The 25,145-nt window shown below is 40.2% G+C and overlaps 4 protein-coding genes across 10 annotated transcripts in view; all 4 read right to left on the bottom strand.

Moving 5' to 3' along the window:
• The window catches only part of LOC135634043 (beta-adaptin-like protein C), a 14,499-nt gene extending 11,652 nt beyond the window's left edge, over positions 1-2,847 (bottom strand). Inside the window, exons 1-3 of the mRNA XM_065144174.1 lie at positions 2,503-2,847; positions 1,115-1,312; positions 79-192 (exon numbers count right to left, since the gene is read on the bottom strand). Coding sequence (XP_065000246.1) covers positions 79-192; positions 1,115-1,312; positions 2,503-2,589 — 399 coding nt within the window. The 5' untranslated portion in view covers positions 2,590-2,847. The remainder of the gene's footprint in view (positions 1-78; positions 193-1,114; positions 1,313-2,502) is intronic.
• Positions 2,848-3,432: 585 nt separating this feature from the next.
• On the bottom strand, positions 3,433-8,771 carry LOC103973107 (uncharacterized). Of its 2 annotated transcripts, XM_018821322.2 has the most exons (5): positions 8,588-8,771; positions 8,362-8,500; positions 5,207-5,277; positions 4,912-5,044; positions 3,433-3,782 (listed from the first exon to the last, which is right to left on the bottom strand). In XM_018821322.2, exons 2-5 carry the CDS (start codon positions 8,489-8,491, stop codon positions 3,703-3,705), a joined length of 414 nt encoding a protein of 137 aa, XP_018676867.1. In that variant the 5' UTR covers positions 8,492-8,500; positions 8,588-8,771; the 3' UTR covers positions 3,433-3,702. The 2 variants fall into 2 exon arrangements, with proteins under 2 accessions (XP_018676867.1, XP_009385857.1); XM_009387582.3 differs by having other exon boundaries at positions 8,362-8,771.
• Positions 8,772-11,834: 3,063 nt separating this feature from the next.
• On the bottom strand, positions 11,835-13,863 carry LOC135634321 (probable indole-3-pyruvate monooxygenase YUCCA3). The gene is made up of 3 exons (XM_065144709.1): positions 13,100-13,863; positions 12,664-13,035; positions 11,835-12,415 (listed from the first exon to the last, which is right to left on the bottom strand). Exons 1-3 carry the CDS (start codon positions 13,769-13,771, stop codon positions 12,191-12,193), a joined length of 1,269 nt encoding a protein of 422 aa, XP_065000781.1. The 5' UTR covers positions 13,772-13,863; the 3' UTR covers positions 11,835-12,190.
• Positions 13,864-19,216: 5,353 nt separating this feature from the next.
• LOC135580813 (uncharacterized) lies at positions 19,217-24,558 on the bottom strand. Of its 6 annotated transcripts, none has more exons than XM_065144713.1 (5): positions 24,194-24,458; positions 23,965-24,002; positions 23,370-23,550; positions 20,380-21,520; positions 19,217-19,507 (listed from the first exon to the last, which is right to left on the bottom strand). In XM_065144713.1, the coding sequence occupies exon 4, from the start codon at positions 21,508-21,510 to the stop codon at positions 20,419-20,421; it is 1,092 nt and encodes a 363-aa protein (XP_065000785.1). In that variant the 5' UTR covers positions 21,511-21,520; positions 23,370-23,550; positions 23,965-24,002; positions 24,194-24,458; the 3' UTR covers positions 19,217-19,507; positions 20,380-20,418. The 6 variants fall into 6 exon arrangements, with proteins under 6 accessions (XP_065000785.1, XP_065000786.1, XP_065000788.1 ...); XM_065144714.1 differs by having other exon boundaries at positions 23,370-23,537; XM_065144716.1 differs by lacking the exons at positions 23,370-23,550; positions 24,194-24,458 and adding an exon at positions 24,466-24,558.
• Positions 24,559-25,145: the final 587 nt, after the last annotated feature.

The following is a 25,145-nucleotide window of genomic DNA, read 5'->3' as shown; positions in this document are numbered from 1 at the left end:
TACAACACAAAACCAAAGATACAAAGGGAGTAGAGACAGACACTGGAAAGGTTATAAAATGGAGAAATAGATGAGGACCTTGAGGCATCTCTGAAGGGGATCACACAGATACTCTGTTATTTTGTCAACACGAATGCAACCCATTGTCCTCACAGCTAAAGCTCGAATTAGCGGATTAGGATCTTGAGAATCCTGAAAAAGTCAATGAAATTCACAACCAACAACTACGATATTTATAATTTTTATCCGATGACTAGTACAGAAATGCATTAAAAACATCAACAAATCAACAATAAGCCGCCACGCAAGTCTATCTGGAACAGTTAGTCAAAAGTTTGGCTATTGATGAACAATCCAAACTTCTGAAACCTTTCAAAACATCATGGACGCAAAATGGTTCTTCCTTCGTCCAAGATAATCATCTTGCAATTTAGACAACATATATTTTTACTGTAAAAAAGAGAACTAGGTCCAAATAAATTGGTTCCATTGTAATGTTTATCAGGTTTGTAATCTATGTAGCTGCCCATAGTTTGATATTTTAGCCAGTGCTTAACACATATTGCTAAATGAAGCTAAAATATTGAAGTCAATCATCATAAGCTCCTTTCCCTAAATTTAGAGATAATCTAGATTAAAAATTAAAATAAAGAAATAAATTTTGACTAAAATCTTCTCTATGATATACTGAACAAATCCTGTAAAATTTCTGAAGCAATGACTGCTTGTTTGTCACATGAAAGTACAACAAGTTAAACAGTGAGATTTATACATATGCATCACTAATGATTCGTCCAAACATATGGCAGATCCAAATTGTTATTAATATCAGACCTAGTCCAGATTCTATAAATTATTCCAAGATTCCATTTTCCACCTTCATTTGTAAACCATTAATGTGCTTCAATGTTACAATTACTTGGTTAATAAACCATTTAAACAGAAGTTGGAAATTGCATAAAGAAACTGTGAATACATAAAGTACAAAATTCAGTATTTAAAAGTTAAAAAACAACCATCCTTTAAAACCAAAAGATCAACTTCGATCAATTGCCAGATGAGACAACTACACCCGACTCGTGAATATAGAAATAGGAAGTGCACAATTTCCTACCTTCACAAATGTATTCACAGCAAGTATGGCAAGATCTGGTTGACTTTTGGCATAGTTTATGAGATACAAATAGACGAGTTTTTTCAGCTCCAAATTTTCCGTTTGCATGCAGTTTACCACATCTGTGAACAATGATGAAACATCTTTTCCAACAGTCATTGCAGCTATAACCTTCTTCACAGCATCTTTCCTCTTATCCTACAGAATAGGTTAGCACAAATCATTATTTCAACCGAATAAAACCAAATAAACAAACAAAAGATTTATAAAAGAAAAGTTCCTGAATGAACAGATAATGTCCTCTTTGTATATCATGGAATCATGTTAACATGCCATATCTAATAGCGGAGAACAACTGGAAACAACAGATCCATACTATCTTTTTCCTAGTGAAGTAGTCAATCATGAAAATTCATAAATTACTGCTAGAAAAGGAAAATAACTCCTCATAGGATCATGGTGTTCCGATTAAGTAATTTACTTATAGCTTGTTCACCATGCCCACCATAGTGCATTCGTCTATCCATAGGGGCTTGCAAGAAAGGAGAAAAAGGACATAGGCATTTGCCTATCCACCAAGTGCACTTTAGTTTTTGTCACATAACTAAAATTGTTGCTTATGAAGTCTCCTCAAATTTAGCCTTTTAAACTCATCCATTTTAAAAACTGAAGTTAGCAAATGACAACTGTCTATCAGTAAGGAACCATGATAAAACTGGAAAGTTCTAAAAGATGCGCTAAAGCAACCAAAATATGTGAGTACAATATCACGTTACCGTCGCAGGTGACTTCAGTACAAACAAATTGGCAATCCCATTCTGTGTATACTAGAGCCTTGAGAAACCAGAAAAAGAAAAGCAAGCATATCATAATGAGTACATAGCGAATTCAACTATAACGTCCTCAGAATCTTATCTGGAGCCAAACATTCAATTCTTCTCCTCTATCCTTGTGTACCTAGAGAAATCTATATAAAAAGGGTCAATTCTTCTTAACGCCTCCATTTTCTTGCGAGCATCTACGCCAGTGTTTTGATGAAACAAAGACAGAAGCAAAGATCTTGTTCCCATGTGACATGTTTGCATCTTTTCCCTAACATAAAGTACATTGCAGAGACAAATCTAGGAGTGAAGCATTAAAACACTTTTCTCATCTCACGATCTTTCTAAATCAAGCGGCAGATCAGAGAGGGAGGAACGAATAATTTCACGATCAAATAGGTTCTTTTCAGCTCATCAATCAAAGAAATGGACCAAAGCTCTTCAGGATCGCGAAATCCAGCAAGAAAATCCATCAGATGCAAAGAAGGGAACGGAGATCTAAAGGCATCTGGCTTGATCCGTGGTCATTCAAACCCTAAGTGGATCAGATCGAGGGAAGGAGCATACCTTGTACTGGGAATTGAGCTCCTCCTTGAGCTCGGGGATTTCTCCCTTCTTGGTGGTTGAGAAGTACTTAGAATCGTGCCCGCTCATCGCTTCCGCCCCGCTGCCTGCCTTCCTTTCTTTCTCTTCTCGACAGGGAGGGAAGGCGGAGGAAATAGAAGAGAGGAGAGAGAGGCGAAAGGCTGGCTTTTGGTCTGCGTGGGAGAGGAGTTGGCCTTCGCGTGAACGGTCGTGGGTCAGGTCGACAGAGCAGACCGTGAACGGGGGGTTCAACTCTGAGCCGACGAGTTCATCTCGGATTGTCGATCCTTCAGCGTAGAAGAGGATCGCAAGTACGACAATTGTTAGATGACATGACAAAACTTGTTATCGTTGAATGTTGTTGGAAAACGAGAATGAATCGATTGATCCAATCAGTTTTTTGGATAACCCACATAATAATCAATCGGGTTATATAGAACTAATCCGGTTTTATACTATAATGAAAGATTTTTTATTTTTTCATAAATTAAATATTTTTATTATTTATTTAAGAAGATATTTGCACCAATCAATCATGAAATTATTAGGAAAGAAATTATATCGATCTAGTTTGGTGTGATTACCATATCACATGTGTTTATGTTTATAACATTGGTTGATATCGTCTTTTTTTAATCATTTGTAAACTATTTTATCATTAGTTTAAATATTTTTATATTCTTAAACATAATTTTTTTTAAAATTATTTAATATATTTTAAAAAATTATATCGATAAATAACCCAAGACTTGATCGAATCACTTCCCGATTGGGTAATGATAACCATGCTTTATAGATTGATTTTATTTTATTTTATTTTATTTCACCATTACATGCGATAAGATAAAGAAAGAGAAATTACAGAGAAAATAAACCATACTTAGAGTTCTGTACAAAACGATATCCTTAATCTAATCAAAACTATAAAAACAATTATTTATAATTTTTAGCAATCAAAAGAAATTACAGCACAATTATATAAAGTCCTGTTGAACATATACTACATATAAAGTCCCTTATCTTTAGATTTACAATAACAGCTTGATTTCTGTTCACTCAAATTACCAATGCAGACAGACAGACAGTAAATATAAATAAACTTCAAAGAGCTGCAGCTGCTTTGATGCACATACGTATACATTTTAGTAGCATTCTTCTTAGATCTCAAATGCAACCACCAAACTAAGATGTCAACGTTCCATTTTTCTCAATTTCCCGTTGTCTTGCTCGTTCCATCTTCCGCATCCGCCACTCTTCCAGAGCTGAAAGTACACAAAAGTAGTATAGTCTTCTTGCCAAAATCGAATTAGAAAAAAATCATGACGTCGTACCAACTACTAAAGGAATAATCCAATCAAGAGAATGACCAACCAACCAATGATCATGTGGTTTCTATAGACCCAAGGCACAGGGTCGTTTCGTCTCATAATTGAAAGCATTTCATTGTTCTGTATGCAGACAGCAAAGCTATGGTGATAACAAGGCCAATACTAAACTACCATGTTCACGATAATGTAGACTTTGAGAAACAGCTACTGTGGGATGAAACCCCAGAAATTTTATTTTATGAAACAGTTGATCTTCTTCACATCGACAGATCCGTTAGACTAAATTTGTGAGATCACTGATGAAACAGACAAATCATTATTTGCACTAGTATTCATGATTCACTTGTATAGTAAACGTGAAAAAGTAGGATATGCTTATTACAGACAAAATCTAGACCGAGTAAACTGCAATTTGAATATGTTTGGACACGGAACATTTTCTAGCATATTTTTATTCTCATATCTGGTCAGGGCTGAATGCTTTCTGGCTTGATACTTGTCCATATATGATGCATAACATGTCATAATTGTAATCCATGTTATATGATGTTTTGCCCAGGCCTTATGTGTTGAACAACAGTTGGATTAAACACTATTAATAAATTGTCAGCTCTATTCATGAACAGCACTATGGATGTCTTTCTGCAAATTTGATTACCTCATCCCATGAAATTGTGGATCTGTAACTAAATAAATCTACCAACAGTTTTATTTACATGGATAGCATCTGGATTTGTGTCTTTGTAAAAATAAAATAAAAAAAAGATTCTCAAAAGACCGACAAAGCTTATTACAAATTATCTTAGACAGATATCAAACTGCCTTTAAGCTTGTGGCTCTTTAATTGATCCACAGAAAATTTACAGAAATCTTATTTGAATTTTGCACGACTGACTGACATGCATATCCCCTTAAATCCTGAAAAAGCTTGTGTGATGATTTTATACATAACAATCAGCATAAACAAGTTTAGGAAAAAAGAAAATGTATAGAGAGTAGCTAAGAAAGCAGCTGAGGTAAAAATGAATCAAGGATGTAAGAAATTAAAACTTAGATTTATTACCTTTCTGGCTGTTGACATCATTCATAGCCCTATCTTTTAACCTTTTCGACAAATCAACTGCTGCAGTCTGCTTTGGAACTTGCTGTATCTCTCTCTCTGGTTCAGTGTATGCTTCTTGCTCGATTTCCTTAATCTAAGTCATTTGCCAAAAACAGTGTCTCAGCTTGGTATAACAAGCATTGAACATTTATAAAAGTTAACTAATCATGAAAAGTTTGCTACCATACTGAATAACAGTCTGCATGATAAACAGTTCACGATTGAAAAACTAAGTTGCTATTACACAATCGCATACCCTCTTGATTAATTCCAATGGCTCCATAGCATGGCGAATCTCTTCAGACTCCAAAATGTACCTTAGTTGTGCTGCAATAGAAAGTGTTTTCATGTCTTCGTTTGCAAATTTCAGTATCCAAACAAAAATAAAGGACATGAATAATTGAATATGTAAGAAAAAAGACAAATACAAAGATCTCTGATAGGGACAGCATCACCAAGCTCCTATGGTGCTACATATAAAATTTTCCATTGTAGGCTAGATCCAACCAAAAGAAAATAATGCACAAGCACTAATGTTTCAAATTATTCACAATAACTACCACCAGTGCGGGATCTAAGGAAGGCCAATGCTTGCAGCCATACCCATGCAAGCATAAAGGCTCTTTTTGTGACTCGTATATTGTCTAACATGTAGTAAAGGACTAACTTCTGAGCAGGCGCCAAGGCTCAGCCTCATAATATGTAAAAAGAATCACATGTTTGAAGAAACATTAGGCTATGAGTGACAAGAGAGATCATAAGCAATTGATGGGCTCTTGATTCTCGCTGATGCTTAAGTTTCACATTTGGCAGTCATCCAGCGGGTCCTTAGATCTGTAGGTGCTACTATGAGGCACTCTTAATCTCTTCTTGCATCTGCAGACTCTGCACCACTCCAATTCACAATTTTTAACTTTTTATATCAGTTACTTTACAAAATCATCATTTGTTAGGCGACGCTCTAACTGACATTTGACCACATTAACATGGAAGTGTTTTAAAGCACCAACTTCACGAAAATAATACTTCATGTAGAACAAACTTCGACATGATATTTTTGGGTCCAAGTTTGACATGAGGTTCAATACTTCTTTTAGTCAAATGCAAGAAGACAGTTCTGCATTCTTCAACTTTGAACATCAACATTAATGAATCCAACAAACCAACCATGGAGAAAAATTCCTACGATCTATTATAATATCTACAAAACCAAATAGTGAATATGGTGCAGATTCTCCACAAAGGATCCAAAGATTATTCATTTCATCATTCAGGCACTTCTATTCTAATGCATAGGCTAGCTATTTTCTTCTTCATATCCCATACCTTTTTTCCAATATATAATTCGTCGATTCTTTGTGCTAAATAATTTGGACCACATATACGATAATCATGTGATTGTGACACTTAGTTGTGTTCATAACAAGCTACAAAGAATATCATGATCGCCAAAAGCAGACCTTATAATCTTATCAATTAATATCCCAGCCAAGAGTTACAATACAAAAGTCAAGTAGATATGTGACATGAAACCAGTGATTTAAAAAGCGCTAGGCGCCAAGGTCCAAAAACGCCCGAGGCGCCAGGCGCTCGCCCGAGCGAAACGAGGCGCTAAAATATAAATATATAAAATATAATTAATAAATATAATTATTTAAAATTTTAAATAAAAATATAAAAATATATAATATAATTAATAAATATAATCACATTAACAGTATAAATCTGCTGACGGAGAAACGAGGAAGCAGCGGCGAGCGGCAGCAGCGGCGGCGGCAGCAGCGGCGGCGGAAGCAGCAGCGGCGGCGGCAGCAGCGGCGGCGGCGGCGACGGCAGCGGCAGCGGTGAGCGGCGGCAGCGGCAGCAGCAGCAGCGGCGAGCGGCGGCAGCGGCAGCGGGAAAGGGAAAGGGAGCGAAAGGCGCGAGCAGCGGGAGGCCTCGAGGGAGGCGCGAGCAGCGGGAAGGGCTCGCAGGAGGGCTCGCGGGAGGCGCGAGCAGCGGGAGGGCTCGCGGGAGGCGTGAGCAGCGGGAGGGCTCGAGGGAGGCGCGAGCAGCGGGAAGGCTCGCAGGAGACGCGAGCAGCGAGAGGGCTCGCGGGAGGCGCGAGCAGCAGGAGGGCTCGCAGGAGGCGCGAGCAGCGAGAGGGCTCGCGGGAGGCACGAGCAGCGGGAAGGCTCGCGGGAGGCGTGAGCAGCGACATCGGCGAGCAGCGGCAGCGGGAGCAGCGACAGCGAGCGACGAGATCGCGATCGGGATCGGCAGCGACAGCAGGTTAGGGTTGGGGTTATATCGGTTTAGTTGGTTCGATTGAACCAACTAACAACCGAACCAGGACCGAACCAGACCTAAAATTCTGGTTCGGTTTACCCAGGCGCTCGCCCGAAGCGCCCAGCGCCTGGGCTCGGGCGAGCGCCCAGGCGGCGCCTGATTGAAGCGCGCCGCCTGGGACATTAGCGAGGCGCTCGGGCCTCGCCTCGCCTCGCCCGAGCGCCTAGGCGAGCGCCCGAGCGCCTTTTGCAATCACTGCATGAAACCAGTTACCATTCAAATGCCTAAACTGAAGGTTTGCTGCATCAAATGCTTATGTATCATTAATTTGACATGACCAATCTCTTAATCTCACAAAATCTGTGTTTTGATCATCTTGCACAAGCTAAATTACATCAAATGTGCAACTCCTGTTAACCGATCAACCATTAATTCTACAAGATCATAGAGCTTACCATATACTACAAGTATAAAGCAAAGACAATAGAAAAGGCTATGGAACATGCCATGATATCCGTAAATAGTAAATCAATTTGAAGTCTGCACCGAGACTCATTGACTATAATTTCCCATAATAGCCTAAAAGTAACTAAAATTTTCATGCAAGCACAAGAGTCTTCTGTCAGTTGGCATTCTAATATTACTAAATCCAAATAGCATCATCACTTACCCATTTTTCCAGATCGATAGGTTTCAAATTTTAATCTTGACATCATGTTCGATATTTGATTACTTTTCAGAGGGTAGACAGATGTCCAGGAGATTTAATACCTCAAAGTTTAATCACTCCTAGATTCAGAAGCATGGTACCGCATATTTCAGACACCCAAACTCTACAACAATCGTATCTAATCGAAGCCTATAAACATCTCTTGAAAAGCAGACAAATATTAATTACATGGTTCGATCCCTTCGTAAGATCAAATTATATTCTTTCTCTCGTATTTAATTTGTTGTGGATATGGCCTAGGTTACTGTGTAGGCGGGAAGTGTTAATCAAATTCTTTTTATCCCCAACTGGATCTTTCTTACAAGAATTCGTTGGCATATTCAACAACTTCTGGATCGGAACTCCAAATTCCCAATTGTAAACGGATTAGAAAAGACAACAAGGACGAGGAGGGAGGGATGCAGAACGCTCACTCGGATCAGTTTGGTGGCCGGCGGTGGCTCTCCGCTTGGGGGCAGCGAAAAATCCGTGGAGAAGCAGTAGTACGGCGACGAGATTAAGGAAGCAGACGAGGATAGTGGCGTTCTTGAAGGAGAATCTCATCTTCCAGCCCTGCTGGCTCTCCATCGTCAGAGGAAGGGGCGATGAATAGACCGACTCGGATGACCAAACCCCTAACCCTAAGTCAAGCGAGTCGACCTGTGAGAAGCAGATGCCCGCAGGCGATAAGCTAGCAGGCGGAGGATGCTTCCGGAGAGAAGCTACGAGAGATCGCCGGCGGCTTCTCCTCCGTCCGACGCAATGTGGTAGGTGATTCCGATGGTTGGTCGAGGATAGGGAGAGAAGCGGCTTCCGCTGAGGCTTTTGAGCTGACGAATGAGTCTCCCGTTTGTGCTTTATGTATACTAATCCTTCTTTAACGTTAGATATGACTTTAAGTTGATCCTAAATTATTTGACCATATTAGTCTTTAAAATATCTAATTCTCAGTAACCAAAAAATGACGTGTAATTTAATTATACGTCTTAATTTCCTTTGTTGACTTTGATGTTAACAACTGACCGTCCACGTAGCATCACATTCGATGACAGAGCAAGATCAACGGTTGAGATTGAGCGCAGATAAAGGCCGATGCTATATGAGATGCCACATGGATCTATGTATCGACCGTGATGCCATGTGGGAAAATAGAAAATATATTTATATATCTTTATTAACCATTTATAGGAATTAATTGTTTTTATATATGACGTCAAAAAAGTGAAAGAAATATAATATAAATTTTCAAAAAAATGTTCTTCGATCCGTCTAGATGTGAATAGGTTATAACAAAAAAAAAAATCACATATATTTAAAATATAAAAGTTCTATCATATGATTAAGCTGAATATTTTTCTTCATTTGCAATGGGTAATTTCTTTTGTTGTGATGGATAATTCTCCTTCATGGGCTCCTCTGTCTAGGATAGATGAATTAGATCTAATGGGCTGCTTATAGCCTATGATAGTGTTGTGAGGCATAACAAGTTTATTTCTCAACCAACGTAGAAACAAAAAAAGCTACTCATCTGTATATTTAATTTTGCATCAAAAAATAAAGAAAAAGATGAATGTTGCGTATAGTAATTTTAGAGAGTCATGATAAAAAATAAAATAATGGTAATATGGGTGTTCAAATTGTTGAGAAAAAAATCTGTTAAAGCGGAATATTCTTTTCCCTTGTGTATCAAAATGGGTTGGGTTCCTCATCAAAATACCAACTTGATATACAAATATAAATATCAATCAGCACAGCATAAACAATAGAGCAAAAAATCAATCATTCATTGAGACTAAATCTTTTAACGTGGAAAAAACCATAGGACCATAGTCCACCTCAAACTTCCACTATCAATAGTAATGATAACAGATTTACAGTAAACTAAAACTGATAACGTTTGTCTTCACGTCGCCGCACATTGTACGCTCACATGCACACACGCACGCTGCACTCGTTTACAATCCTATCTCTCTTAATTATTGATTTGGGCTTATGACCCAAATTGTCCAAGCCCACGTATGGACCGGACCCAACACAAATTGAATCGTTAAGGTCGAATTGTTTTTTCTTTTATTGATGGTTTGAATGAGAACTGATTCGAATATATATAATCGAATTGATGCAAAATCATTTAATCTGATTCGATTAACTGATTAATTAATTTTTATAATTTTAAAATATATATTTAAATAATTTAATTTAATTTAATCGAATAAAAATCTTGATCCAATTGGGTGACATTATAAAATTTATGAAATTAAGCCGACGTCATTTATAAGATTTAAGTCTTTTTGATCGATTTGAACCGATTAAAGGTTTAGGACAATGAAGTCAATCGAATTAATATCTTTTAAATTAAAATTGATTCGATAAAATTGGAATTAATTTAGTAAAGCAAGTGATGATTTAGTAAAGCAAGAAGGTATAATTTACCAATTCAAATTTGATGAGGTGGTGGATAATAGAAACAAAAAGAGAAAAGTTATTTTCCAAAAAAGAAGGTTATTTGGTGGATTATATATATCTCATAGAAATTTTCTATGTTCACATGAGAAAATAAAAAAAAAAGTATTTTCTTGAAAAGTCTTTTAATATTAAAGATTTCTATAAGCTTTGATATATGTAAAACAAAATTATTTTTCCTGGTTTTCTTAAATCCGTACTTACTATTGTTCTGATCATCATCACCATCGTCGTACCACCGTGATGACTGTTATCTTTCTGCTGCCTATGGACTCCGTAAGCTGACAGGCATCTGACAAATTGTTGGGAAGCAAATCTCCGGATCAAAATATCATCCCTCGAAGACGAAAGCATCAAGCGACAAGAGCTCGGAGCCGCAGAATGAAGATCGTGTTAGGTATCACTACGGTTACTGGTAATGCCACTAGGTGTGCTCCTCAAAGATCACAGCGAGCATCAAGGTCGCCAGAGTTTCCAGAGAGCTTGCTCCAAGATTGATTCTTTGGACAAGGAATGAATGAGGTGCTAAAGCTCCAGGGCAATCAATCACCACCAGCAACTTTCCAAGCAATGCACAGTTTGCTGCCCTTTTGGTGCTTGATGAAATGATGGCAATGGCTGTTTCACTGGCAGTTCACTTACTCGAGCGCTGTTGCAGTTTGAGAGCGGTTTGAACACTTGCAACTCCCGATGCAACTGTGCTCGACATCACGCACCTGACGAGGTTGGCAACGATCAAGTCTGGACATGGGCGATGGGAGTATTAATTGATGACCCGTTCGTGCTTCTTGTGCATAGGTTTGGCTGCACAGGTACAAGCATATGCCATATTAAATCACGGCTGAACAGAGTAACATGTGCCATCATGAAGGGCACGCAGAGAGAGAGAGAGAGAGAAAGTTGGTCATCCAGTGCGTTCGCAGCCTTCCGTTCCGAAAGAAGAGACAATGCAGTGATCCAGCACGGCTTATACTGAGGCTTTAGTTACTGAAGTTTCATGAGAGAGTTGTTCATGTGCTGAGTTCCTTCTATAGCCACTTGGATCTTCAGCTGAAGTGATATCAACTTGTGAGGAGTTGCAGGTTTGATGAACACAGCTAGAAATGGATCTTCTGAATCCTCTTAGCAAGCAATATCAGAAAGCCCCAAGGGAGAGGGATGGATGACTTGAAGTCCTTGGAAGAATTAGTCTTATGGTCCTGGCACAGAAATCACACTACCACAGCAAGATCAAAATGGAAGCATCAGCTGCCACTGCTATGTGATGGTCATGCAGCTTCACAGAAAGCAAGCTTTCCACTGTATCATCCTTGGAGATTTAGTGGAAGATGTTAAGTGAGCCAAAATCGAGACAATGAAGAGGTGAAACAAATAATTCACAGAAGAAGAAACGCATGATATGAAGCCAGGCTCTCTTCAGCAAGGTTTCAAGTACTTGCTTGGATGAGCCTTTAGCATGTGACCTGGGGACACACACAGTGTTCGATTTGTTTCACAGCCTGCAAAAGTGGCAGGTTTCTGATCTCTGAGAAATATGCAGACTGATTGCAGTATCTTCCAGGGTAGTAGTGGCCAAACCACATAAAAATAGGTGCTTGTCATCTAGCTATAACAAGGAAGGTTAGATCCCAGATTGATATATTGGTTGTAACATAGAAAAGCAAAGCAGAGATGAATTGAGAGAAAGGTGCATGAATCCGAAAAACTTGGACTGCATTCAGAGAGGCTCTCCTGTTCTGATTCTTATACAATTGTACTGTCACTGCGACAGCAGATTAGCAGGAGCTACAAAGTTCTTGATCAGATCTGTGAGATGCATCTTCTGTGGCAGGCAACAATATGCTTTGCCTGCCTGGTCTCCTCCTTCCACACCCTGCTGATATCCTCTGCCACCTGCACAGCATCATGGGATGCACCAGAGAGCCCTCTCCTCGTGAACCCAACAGCATAAAGCCCAGACTTCCCTTTCCACCCGCTAGGGAATGGCTGCTTTGGAAACCCATCTTTGTTGAACAAGTCAGTGTCCTGCAAATATTCCACCATGAATCTTTTAACTTCTGATGCAGTCAAAAGATCTATATCATTACAGAAGCATTATTTTATTCTGCCTTCTTCACAGTGCATGTGACATATTAGCGTTCGATGCATCTGAAATCCAAAGATCAGTGTGTGTCTGACACCAACTGCCTCAACTACAAAACTAACATGGGAACTGCATGCAGAAAGCAAAGGACATTTTGCTGCTATGGAAGAGAAGAAGACGCATGTTTTACCTGCAGCCATGAAGGAACATTGCTGCAGTAGCCAGTCGCCAAAATGACCGAATCCACATCGATGACCCGACCGTCGACCAACTCTACAGAGCCATGCAAGAACCCCTTTACGCCAGGAACTACCTTTATGTCACCAGATTTGATCTTTCTGAGGGCACCTATGTCGAGAACAGGGGTCTTCCCCTGCATGTGCTTGAGCTCCAAGGGACCAAGAGAAGGTCGTTTCAGGCCATACCTCTCGGTGTTCCCGAGTATCATCCTGGACAGGGCCAACAGGATCTTATCGACCCCCTTCACCGGAAACCATTTCATCAAGAAGACAGCCAGCTCGAATGTGGATTTCCGAAAAATCTCTCTCGGTAAAACATGGACCTGAGGAGCAAATACAGCGATGAGTTCGCAGAGCAAACGGAGAATAAGCTCGCTTACGGCTTACCGAGTCGCGAACAACCATGACAGGGAAGGATTTGTGGTGGCAGAGATCGAGACAGACTTCCATGCCGGAGTTGCCGCAGCCCACCACGAGCACCTGCTTCCCCTGGTACGTCTCACCGGATCTGTAGTCGCTCGCATGTATGACCTGCCCCCCGAACTTCCGCAGTCCTTCCATCTCCGGGATCACAGGCTCCGCATTCTCCCCCGTGGACACCGCCAGCCACTGGCAAATGTACTCCACCTCGGCGCTCCTGTTCGCGGTCTCAGGGCCTGACGCGGTGGTCCTCACGCGCCACATACCGCATGTGTCATCGTACTTCGCCGACTGTACCGTCTCGTTGAATCGTGGGCTCAGCTCGAAGTGCGCAGCGTAGGACTCTAAGTAGCCTATGAACTGGTTCCTGGTGGGGTATTCGGGGAAGTCGTCAGGGAAAGGGAGCTTGGGAAGCTGGCAGAACTGCTTGGGGAGATGGAGCTTTAAGCGATCATAGGTGCGGTTTCGCCAGAGGGAAGCAATGCTGTTGGATCTCTCGAGGATCACGAAGGGGACGCCGAGCTCCTTGAGGCACGCACCCACAGCCAGACCTGAAGGACCAGCTCCTACGATGAGAGGTCCGTTCACCAACCTGCACCTTCTCTTGAGGATCTCACGATGGCCAGACATCTGGGCCATGACCAAAAAGGTTGAGGGAGCTCGATGCTACCTGGTAAAGCTTCCTAAAGAATCTATTAGAAGACTCTTCTAAGAGAGTGTTATCTTGTGCTCGAGTCTTGAGCTGAACCACAAGCGAAAAGGACAGTCTATGGAGCTGCGTGGTTAAGGATATCGGGAAGGAGAAGGAAGAACAAGATCGAGCGAGTGAGAAGGAAGAGGCGATGGAGCTTGTCGTCGTTGAAGCGTGCAAGATCGAGAGCCTCGGGGGGTCTATAAATAGTTGGGGTTCACAGCAAGAGCTATAGTGGAGGATGGCATGTTGGGTTCCCTTAATGATACTCTTTCACAGTCTCCTCCATTTCCTTACTGTGGTAGAACCGTGGAAGCATGTTCCCATGTTCATCATAGTCACAAGCCTATGGCGCATTACTTGCTGAAATGTTGAAGCATTTTGGTTCTCAATGTGGATATTCCACCTGCTGAGCAGATTAATCTTGGTGGCTATTCAGCCACTCTTGAGCACTGAGATGATCAGAGAACTGATACAATTCATCAAAAGGATGGAAAGAGTCCACACATTCACTTCATGAGATACGAAACGAGTAGGGCTGAATTGATATGACATGTTCCAGAATAGAAAGAGGTGGTAGGGAGAAGAGAAAGGCAGACTTAGAAGTTTCACTTTTACTGAGTCGAGAACAACAAAGATTTATGCAGTTCGGTTTGTATCTACTCTGTATATACTCTGTATTTGTACATCCTCCACAGTTGCAAGAGAAAGAATTCCAGAACCAATATCCTACAACAAGGAATGGGTCATTGTCTTCAGATTAAAAGGTTTCTCCAAACTTTTAGCTGGGCATCAGACAGCATCTTAGCTTTCCTCCCTCCATCTTCCCATTCAGCAAAGTCAAAAGCCTGACACACTAAATCTGGTCTGAAACTATTTGATCCCACTATTACTTGCTGTTACTCGGTTCATAGACTGCGGTTTTAGCGCACTAAGTCCACATTTATGATAACATGATATCGTTTGTTCCACTGCAGATTTGATGAGGCCACCTCAGTGCTCGCTGGAGTATTGGCGATATCACAATGATGTGCTTTATGTTTGAGCTTATCTGTTGGTGGTAATACATGTTCTGATTTATGTTTCTGATGTTCCTGCTTTGGCCGATGACTTTTGTCACATTACTTCACTCTATGGCAGCAAGTTCATGTCTGACATTTTGCAAGATTAAATGGATGCTTCGATTAACCTCTTGTCAAGGTGCTAAATTACCAAGAAATATTGTGATGCATAATGTGACACCATGATCAGCTGACAGCATACCACATTTTCACAGCCGAAATCATGAAAAATGGATCACCAAACCCATGTTTGAATTTTCTTCTTCTGTCAAGTTCTCTAATAAGGACTGAGTCAGGATCTTTTCTTGGAAGAAACTGCACTTTCCTAGCATTTGTAGCAATTTCAACAACATGAAGTATTACAAGGATATCTTCGAGCTTGAAGACATTAAATTTGTCCTTGAAATGAGGAGACAATGAGTTGGTTGCCAAATTGATGTGCATGCATGAGCAACAAGTTGCATTCATGTTAATGCATTAAGCATATCAAAGTCTGCACCAGTAAAAAATGGCTGGAAAGTCTCCTATAGATAGTTGGAAAACGCCATGTTGTTCCCCATGCATTTTCTCCTCCTCCATAAATCATGAGAGATTGGAGGAATCTTCTAAGCCACATGAACGAATAGTTTGAGAGCGATGTATGATGAGTCCTGAGGTCAAAATGATTGGGGGGCTAATAGGAAAACGAAAGTCAATAGGAGAAGAGATGGTGACAAGGGAGAAGGGAGAAGGGATTTGTAATCATACCTGTCCCAAAGAGAATGTCAGAGAAAGTCAATCATCCATGGCCTTACTACCTCACTTTTTCTTATCGTCTTTCCATCTTTATAATCAGATATCCAACATGAGTTCTCCATGTCTTTTCCTGATCATGAATTAGTAGCATAGAAAAAGTAAGAAAAAACAAAAAGATGTGCCCATAAAGACGTCAAAATCATGCTCAGGAGAAAAGTTGACTCCGTGATCAACAACAAATCATCACAACTTTTGGGACTTGGGTGGCTTAGCTGCATTACAGTGCAATGTGATCATCTCATCTCATCTGGGAATTCTAACATTTTACCTGGTATGCTGCAGCTACAACACCGCATGTCACACACAGGTGAGACTTCCACTGTCTCAACTATCACTATCCCAGGAACTACAGCGTCGATTTGAAGTAGATGTTTCTTGTATTTATGTCTTTTTGAGGGAATACATCCATCTTATGATCAGAGAAGAAGAAGACTTGCACACAGTTCAGAACTCTGAAGCATGCAGCAGGTGATGGAGTCGAATCCGACGGCTTGGTTGCAAACGGTGGGGCCTGAACGACAAAGAACATACCAACTTATGCTGGTGTTGGTGTCTAGGGTTAGGGTTAGAATGTGTTGGGAGATGAAAGAACGTGAATGACATGGATCACCCTCGGTTCGAGGATCATGGGAGTGCGTGCTGCCACCTCGGATCCATGGCCACCTGCTGAGCAGAAACCTAAAACAACAAGATCCCTCCAAAAGCAACATACACAGGTGATAGAAATGATGGGCGCACGAAGGCTCGGTGGTGGTGGTGGTGGATAGGGATGTCGCATCACATCGCCACCTTCGTTGCCTTGAGTCTTTCACTGCATCCCAACACCTCTCGTGGTGGCCAGTGTCTGCCTCTGGAAGGTCTCATGGCGCGAGCTCTGACCAACTGTAATTTGGTCAAAATACAAACTGTATACCCTTTGCATATCATTGCAATTGCAAGGTTTGTGTTATGGCTTCCAAATCCAATTGTGGTGCAAGAATCCATGCACATTCATCGCTAGCTTGGAAACATAGTTTATTGAGAAAGGCATGTGACTTTCTTTAGATTAAAAGAGTCTTTGCTAATTGCACCCTAATGGTTTAGTCAACACAGAAGCAAACTACCTTCGCAACGAACTCAAGCGTCAAAGACAACAGCTTTGACCAACTGATATCCCGTTAACTAATGGCTTTGAACTATTAAGCAGTCGATTAAACTCAGAGAGAGAGAGAGAGAGAGAGAGAGAAGAGAAAGAATCTTATTGCTTTTGGATGGTTCTCATCTAAATAAATAAACAGGAAAATGTTAGCTGGTTTTCATATGATGTTGGTCAAATCAGAATCCAATGGGCAGTCACATGGGACAACACAGTGCATGATGAGAGTAATCATGTTGATGGCACACCTTCTCGGAGATCACTTCGGGCCACCACGCTCGTCTCCCACCCACGGAAACGAACAAGCACAGCAGCACAGTGGGTGTGGGGAAGAGGCCCTCCTCATCTTCTCCTCCTCCGCCTCCTCCTCTTGAGTCGATCCCCGGTATTAACTTGCGCACCTCCCGAGGACAAGGTTCGTTGGGTTGACAGGTTCTCATGTCGCCGTGGCGTGGAGCCATTCTTTAGTCCATCGGATGCTCCGCACGCAGGAGGTGGCGGCGCAGGCCATGCACCTCCACTGGATTCTTTGAAGGTTCTCGGGACGTGTGCCGCAGATGTGGTCAACACTTGAGTCATCTTCATCAGATACATCACATGATGGCAATTGGCAAGTGGATTATCACCAGTACGAACCCTTGTTTAAGGAGCTCATGATCGATTAGCAACAATAATGGAGAGAATTAGCATCTGCATCCAATAATAATAACAAGAAGATAGATCTAATTAGGTCACTATATATATATATATATATATATATCTGATTGTTAAGGGTGAAGGTTTTGTCAAATTAGGATCCAATGCATAAACTAATGAAACCTGTTATTGTTATTATTATTTCTTTTGAAAGATGTGATGGTTGTATTGTAATAGAAGGCACAATTCATGCACTGAGATGAGGCATTGTCAGATAATTCTGGGGAACATGCATTTATGTGGCATGCAAATAAGCATCATATTATCTTATTGTGGATGTCCCCTCATGCATGTTACTACACAAAAGCACCTGCATGCTTCAAACTATAATTCTCAGGTTCATGGTTTCCTACAACATTGTCAGATAGACAAAAAACCCCTAAACATGTCCATTAGAAAAGCAATGCTGCAAGTGAAATGAAGTTCCATAAATCATTAGCAATGTGTTAGATACCATATTCATTCCAATTATCCAACAAAAAAATAATAATAATAATAATAATAATAATAATAAAATGCAGGAGTATAGGACTAGCAATTCAAATCACTAGTCCATGCAATCCTGTATAGGATTAAGAGCCTTTTCCTGTCTCTACTGTGGCACCTGCAACATTGGAACAGTGTCACACATGACTGTCACATGGAAAGCCCAATCTATCACTTTGAGGGCTCACATGTGATGAGAACAGTCTAGACAATGATCTTTGACAAGATAATTGTTCTTTGTAATGATTGACCAGTCCATACATGGCTTTGATCCCATTTGGTTGTTTGCAGGTGATTTGGTGCTTTGATTGGCAAATGCAGGCCCCTCTGGAAACACTTTCTTATTTGTCCATTGGCTGCCAAGTCCAAATTCAGATGATCCACTTCACATGAACTAATCATCATCAATCATTAAAGAGCATGCTGCCTCACCATGAACATGAGAAACAGGTAGCAGCCAAATGGCATGAGTACATCACAAGAACATGAACATAACAAAACAGAAGATTGCATTTGAGGGAGGAAATAAATTTTGAGTATGTCATTAGTTGGGGGATTTGTTTTAGCTCACAAACATCAGAAGCAGCATAACAGTATTATGATTGATGACTTCCATGGAGAAAGTTCAATTCTTTTGTTAATCACTTCTGGTCAGGCTTGAGTAGGTGAACACTAATCCATGCTCAGATTTATACAAGATTAAGCAAGAAAAAAAGAAAGAGATTAGTGAATAAGTACCAAACTAGTCACAGAACCATCCTAACCTGTGAGATCATATTTAATGTTTGTGGAAACTACAAGAACTTCTTCATCCTGAGATGTGCTAAGGTTTCCAATGGATGCTTGAATGATTAACTTAAATCCACAAATAAGTTTAATTGAAGGTGTCTAGACATGATGGTACATAAATATAATAAACCCTGGGATTCAGGCAGAGCATGTGGCTACATGAAGCCTCAAATCTCCATTTCTCTTACTGAGTTCACCAAGTTTCATCCTATATGTCATTTTTTGTGTCAATCTACAGTTCACATATAGATCTCTATGAACTCTGTCAATGAACCATCTTCCAATCTCAGAGAGAAAAGAACATCCATCAGATGCCAAAATTCGCAATCAAGGACCTGTAAGTTAGTTCTCTAGTTGCCAAATGTTGATAACGTTGCTTTTAGGTAGCTGACTGATATTATCCACCAGAGAGTGAAAAAAGAAGATTGAGATTGAGAAAAAAACAAATTTGGCCAAGAAATTGAAGCAATGGATAATGTCACCAGCATCAGCAGCCCCACTGAACAGGTTTTAGATTTCAGAGGCTGGACAGTACAACCAATAATGCATTTGAATACAAACTATTCATCCACTAAATTCATTTGATACTCCAACAAGGACACAGTCAGGAATCCATCAGAGCAAGTTGAAAAATCTTAATATCAACAGGTCAAGAAGCCATCATCCTTTGCCTGAGTAATAGGCAAGCATAGTCTCCTCTCTGCAGTCGAAAGGAATCATCGCTGCCACAAAAAAGAAAGGAGTTATTCCAAAATCCCAACCACTTACTTCTCCAACAAATGGATTGAATGAGAACATCTCAAAGAACATATAGAACATATTTACATCTGAGAAAGAAACAGTTGGTTTAGACATCCATATCGTGTTCATTAGTGTTTGATCAGCGACATACAAAAGAACATCAACATTGAGAAACAATTAATCTTAGCATAGCATTCAATGGCATTGCAAACTCCTATCAAAAGCATGACTGGAATCCAGAGGCTATCAAGTATTTGCCTACACCATTCAGTGGCTGTAATGGTAATAACTTCACATCAGCACGTAGATCATGTCAAAAGAAAACAAAGTTGATCTATTTCTGAGCAGTATGGAGCCACCTAACACATCAGTCATCGGTTAGCTCCACATCTAATCCAAGTGACTTGTAAAGCAATTATTTGTTCTTTAGATATTCCGGGTTGTCTTGATGAAGAAATAACAATGTTTTAAAAATTGAACGTTAAGGAAAATATTGTCGGTGTGCAGATCATAAGTGTCAAGAAGAACCTACATTGCTGCAAGTTTGGAATTGCATTAGTTATGCATTACAAAACCAAGTTTCGCTACACATGACAATAATGCTAAGAAAAGCATTTCTGACCCAAGAAACAATTTCAACTTCCGACCAATTTCTACATGCTATGAAGGCATCAAAATTATTGACATCTTTAAGTTTGATCATAATGTTCAAGGACAAAGGCCACCTTGACCACATCATATGCTTTTGCGAGACTGCAACCAAAGACCTCCAATGTACCATGCTCTGAGTAGCATCAGTGCCAGCTCAATGCAGTGTAAAGATCTGGATCAGTATTGCAAAGTCAATTCTCACCTGGAGAAGAAGCAATGAAGGGAAATTATTTTCCTAAGCTCATGGCTGCTCCTCATCTCGTCTCGATCTCATTAGCCTCCTGCGCCTCCTTGGTGCCTGAATGTCATTGTCTGAGTTCCAGTCATCATCATCTTGCAGGCCTAATAGGTTCTCACCCCATAGATGGCGGTGTGTGGATGAGCGCCGACGGGTCCTCCAAGCCCTCGACGATCTCCTCTGTTCATCAAGTGAACCTATCGGACTGCCGATCATATGAAGCAGAAAGAGCGTAGGCCACCATGGCCCACTCCCATCACCTGACAGGCTATCTGCATCATCAACGACATAATCCCCAAAGACTATTGCACCTGGCATCGCTGATCTGATGGCACTGAGGATATCACTATGCTCCTGCTGGTTTTCTAGCCGACGCCAAGCACGTTGCCTTGATGGATCAACCTCAGCTGGCCTTGTCATGGGATGGACCCTCCTGGCATGCTTACGAAGCTCCTTATAGTTGCCAGAAAAAGAGCATGATTCCCTAGAGCAGCTTCTTAGCTTCTGGTCCATATATTCTCTGGCTTCCTTAACAATCATCCAACCTAGTATAGTACCCCGGCAGAGAGGGCACTTCAAGGAGTTGTCCTCTGGTGCATTACCACCACCGGATCCATCAAAACTAGAATTTGCTTCTGCCTGAGATGCTAAATGTCTATCTTGTGCTTGTCCATCTGCATTGTTGCCTAAATATTCAGCTAAACCAGCAGAAATTCTACCATTAGTACCGTAACTGTCCTGGGGTTCCAAGTTTGTTCCTGTCCTTGGTGCACCTGGAAAGGAAGCAGATTCTGACGGATAAGAAGAGCTCAAGCGAGGTCTCTCTGCATCAACACTCTCAAAGATGGTAGAGCTGGAAACAGAGGGGTTGTCGCTAGAGTTCATTCTCAAATTTCTGAATCTGTCAAGGCAATTTGAATGCCTATAACTCGTATCACAAATGTAAGATCTGCAACCTTTTTCATATGAAGTGCATAAAAGAACCACAGCGTTGTGAGGATGATCCATGCAGATAGGGCAAAGAACTTCATCCCATTGCTTTTGTAAAGCATATATATCTGCATCCTTGGAGGTGCTTTCTTTTTTATCTGTCATCTTGATCACACTGCCACAAGTTGTTCGGAGTATTATATTGATGACAAATGCATACATGGATTAATCATCACCAACTACATTTAAGAGCTACCAAATTTGTAAAAGCAATAAGTTCTCTAACAATTTTAAGAAAAAAGCAAGACCAAATAAAAGTATAAAACATATCATGAACTTCGAACTGATAAAAACATCTAGTACATCTACACTTGATAAAGAATGATGGTGGACATTTATACTTGATAAAAGATGATAGTGGGCAAAATGGTTGCATGAACAAATGCAATCGATGAATCAAACAACACAACTTCGACCTAGGAAGCATCTTATACAAATGCAGATGATCATTTCTTATCATACATTTAAGTTCACCGAAGTATCAAAAGGCAAGGAAATTTGTAATGCCAAAATTTGGACCATAAAATGAGGTCAACATCGTTGGATAATGAGATTTATTTAATGGTTTCATGGATACACAGCTACAGTGAAGAATGAGGTTTGGGTATTCTGCAGTAGTTTCTTTTATACAATATTAGTTTCTTCGCTACACCATCTTATCCCTCGTTCACTACTGGCAGAAGATATTAGAAGAAATTTCTTTTAAAAAATTACTGCTAGAGTGATTTTTTTATAGAAAAAAAAAAAAAATTCTATTATATTAAATGACGTACAACACGCTAACGTTTGTGAAGATTGCTGCTACTAGAATGATTAAGCTTATATTGTAGTCACCTGCTTCAATCAAGTTGAAATAATTAAGAAAACATAGATTTCACTCTCAAATTTATTTAAGAGGCACAACATATCATTCTTGAAACTTTAAATGTGAATTTAAATAGTAACATTAAGTTCTAGAACCACCTCATATCAAAAACTCAAATGAAGCAAACGATATTGACTTTGTAGCTTTGAACATCTAAAACTGTTCAGGTCAAAGTGTAGGAATAAGCAACATCACACCCATAACTGAGGCAAAGAAAATATATACCGAATCCCTTTATATTTGGGATATGTATTGTCCAAACTATCCTTTCCTTTTGCCCTTTCCAATTCCAAATTTTCCTTCTCTTTTTCTTCTGCTACCAACACAATCTCAAGTAAATCTTCCAGCAGTTTTATGCCACAGGTGAGGTGCCTCCAGACTTAGGTAACAGTATTAGCAAGTTGGATGAAGTTCAGGGTCAAGAGACATTTTTGAACAAAGAATAGTTAATAATCAACTCCCAATATCTTTATGATCTACTGTATTAACCTCGAAGTTCATTTCCTAGAGAAACACATCATTTGGTTGCTGCTATTATGCCTTGAGCAAACAATTTGAAACATTCATAGAAATATAATACATACGTTTAACTAGTAAAACATAAGCAAGAAAAAATAGCAATCACATAAATGATTAAGGCTTGCGACTTCTCCCTCTCTGCTTGTGACTTCTCACTCTCCATGCGTGCAACGTTTACCATCCTCCATCACCTGCCTCTCCCTCTCCATGCTGGAGATACCTCTCTCACGATTCTCATCCTATTAATCCTACAACTCTACAAATAGGTTTCTCCAGCTTTTACAAATTCACCATTTAGCATGCGCATCTGGTCTAACATAAGCACCTCAAACATCATATTCTTATAGAATCAATTTCATACAAAAGCATGAACTCGTTTTACTCCATTGGCATTTGAGATAGTCTTAGTTGGCAATTATTTTTCTTCTACAAAAATGAACAGGTGTATTACAGTAATAGAGTTGCAATACACTCCCAGTTCTGCACCTTGGGGGGAGGGTTTAAGAAACTTATGACCTCCAAAGTTGTAATTTATATATTTGGATGTCACCAAACTCATCAAGGGGAAAAAAGAAACAACCTTATTCTTTTCTCCTGCTTATAGGTTTGAATCTATCCAAACTTTGCCCTAGAAATGCAGCCTTTAGTCAACTCAAACAGGGAGGATCACAATAGCCCTTTTAACATCAATTGAAGCCCGGATGCAGAAGCAGACGCCTCCAAGTTCAAATAACCACATAAAATATTGCTGGAAAGAACACCTTAGTATCACAGAAATTTGATGATAGACAAATTAAATATTTGACCGAGATTAAATTTAACCAAAAAGACATTCACCACCATAAAGAAGCATCTTCTCTCTTTTTAGTAAGAGAAAAACTATTGCCTTCAGATCTAACAACTCCTAACATGCACACAGAAAAAGGTCACGATAACAACAAAAATAATAAAGATAGATATAGAAGAGAACAAAATAAAAAGTTTCTTCTGTCAGTTCCCTATCACGATCCGACGTCAAAAGCCGGTCCTTTGACATCAAAATGTAGATTGTTTAATATGTTCATAATTAACAGAAAAAAGGAGAAAAAAAAAAGAAGAACTTTGTCCACGAATCGGGCAATAGGCAGGTCGAACGAATCGAAGATTTTCCGAACCCAAAAGAAGAAGAATCTAACCTTAGTTACCGAAAAGCACGCAAGTCCTACGTCGCGACCTGTAAAACAAAGATCCACAGAAGCTGGAGTAAATAATACAGCTAACCTAAGTTCATAATCAGCCCAAAATTGGAACAGATCGCTGGCCAACGACCGGATCTAAACCCAAAAAAAAGGGAAAAGGAAGAGCACACAAGAAAAAAACTGTTCTTGGTAGAAAAGAACGCAAAAATTGTACAAGAAGCTCCACCGAATAGTTCTTCTTCTTCTTCTTCTTCTTCTTCTTCTTCTTCTTTATCGTCTTTTTATCCCAAAAAAGAAAGATTTTTTTATCTCTTCTTCGATTATTCTTTCGACTTCTTCTTTTACCGTCATAAAAATCTAAAAAACGAGAGAGATTGAACTCTTCTACTTCGTCTTGCTCTCGTGATCTTTATCGCTGAAGAGACAAGAACGAGACCAAGGGTTTTATTGACAGGAGTAGCGTGGGCGAAGAGAAGGAAGGCGGAGGACGTCGCTCACCGACTCTATTCAGCGAACCGCCGCAACCCATCGGCGCCCCAGACCGAACCCATGAAAGGCCGGCGGCCGAGGCTTCGCGGTGCTTGGGTCAGCCTTGGTTCGCATCTCCTGTGAATGATCAAGCACGACACACCATTTTTTCTCTTAGAAATGCATGACGAGCATGGGACCCACTTTTATGCGTTCGGGGGCATGGCGTTCCCCGTTACACGAGAACACGGGAAAATTATGTACCCATTTGGACCGTGCACGATCTTTTTCCACCCGTTTCGGAATCAACAACTTACCGACCCGGCTTTCGGTGTGGTGGATGCCGTGGCCAGTGGCGGGTCCCACAGCGCTGCTCTTTCCTATGGGTCTGCAGACGGTGACGAGGGTAGGTGTCGGAAACCTCGATCGCACGAACGGCGTGTTGAATCTGAGTCGACCGACAATTGTGTGAGACGGTTCGATCTTTTCGCTTTAAACCGGTTCGATTCTCGGCAAATTTGTAAGATCAAACACAAAGAGGGTCTATTCTCTCTCTAATAGTACGATACGATTATTATTATTATTTTCGATCAATAGAATTAGATATTTAAAATCTATTCAATATAAGAAAATATTCATTTTGGATGGATAAATATGATTTTATCCTTTCAAGATATTTGCTAAAATATTTTATTTAAGAATAAAATATG

This window comes from Musa acuminata, chromosome BXJ3-3, assembly GCF_036884655.1.
Source record: "Musa acuminata AAA Group cultivar baxijiao chromosome BXJ3-3, Cavendish_Baxijiao_AAA, whole genome shotgun sequence".
In the NCBI taxonomy this organism is placed as follows: domain Eukaryota; kingdom Viridiplantae; phylum Streptophyta; class Magnoliopsida; order Zingiberales; family Musaceae; genus Musa; species Musa acuminata.
The sequence above is the reverse complement of the archived record's forward strand: the minus strand, read 5'-3'. Positions and strand labels throughout refer to the sequence as shown.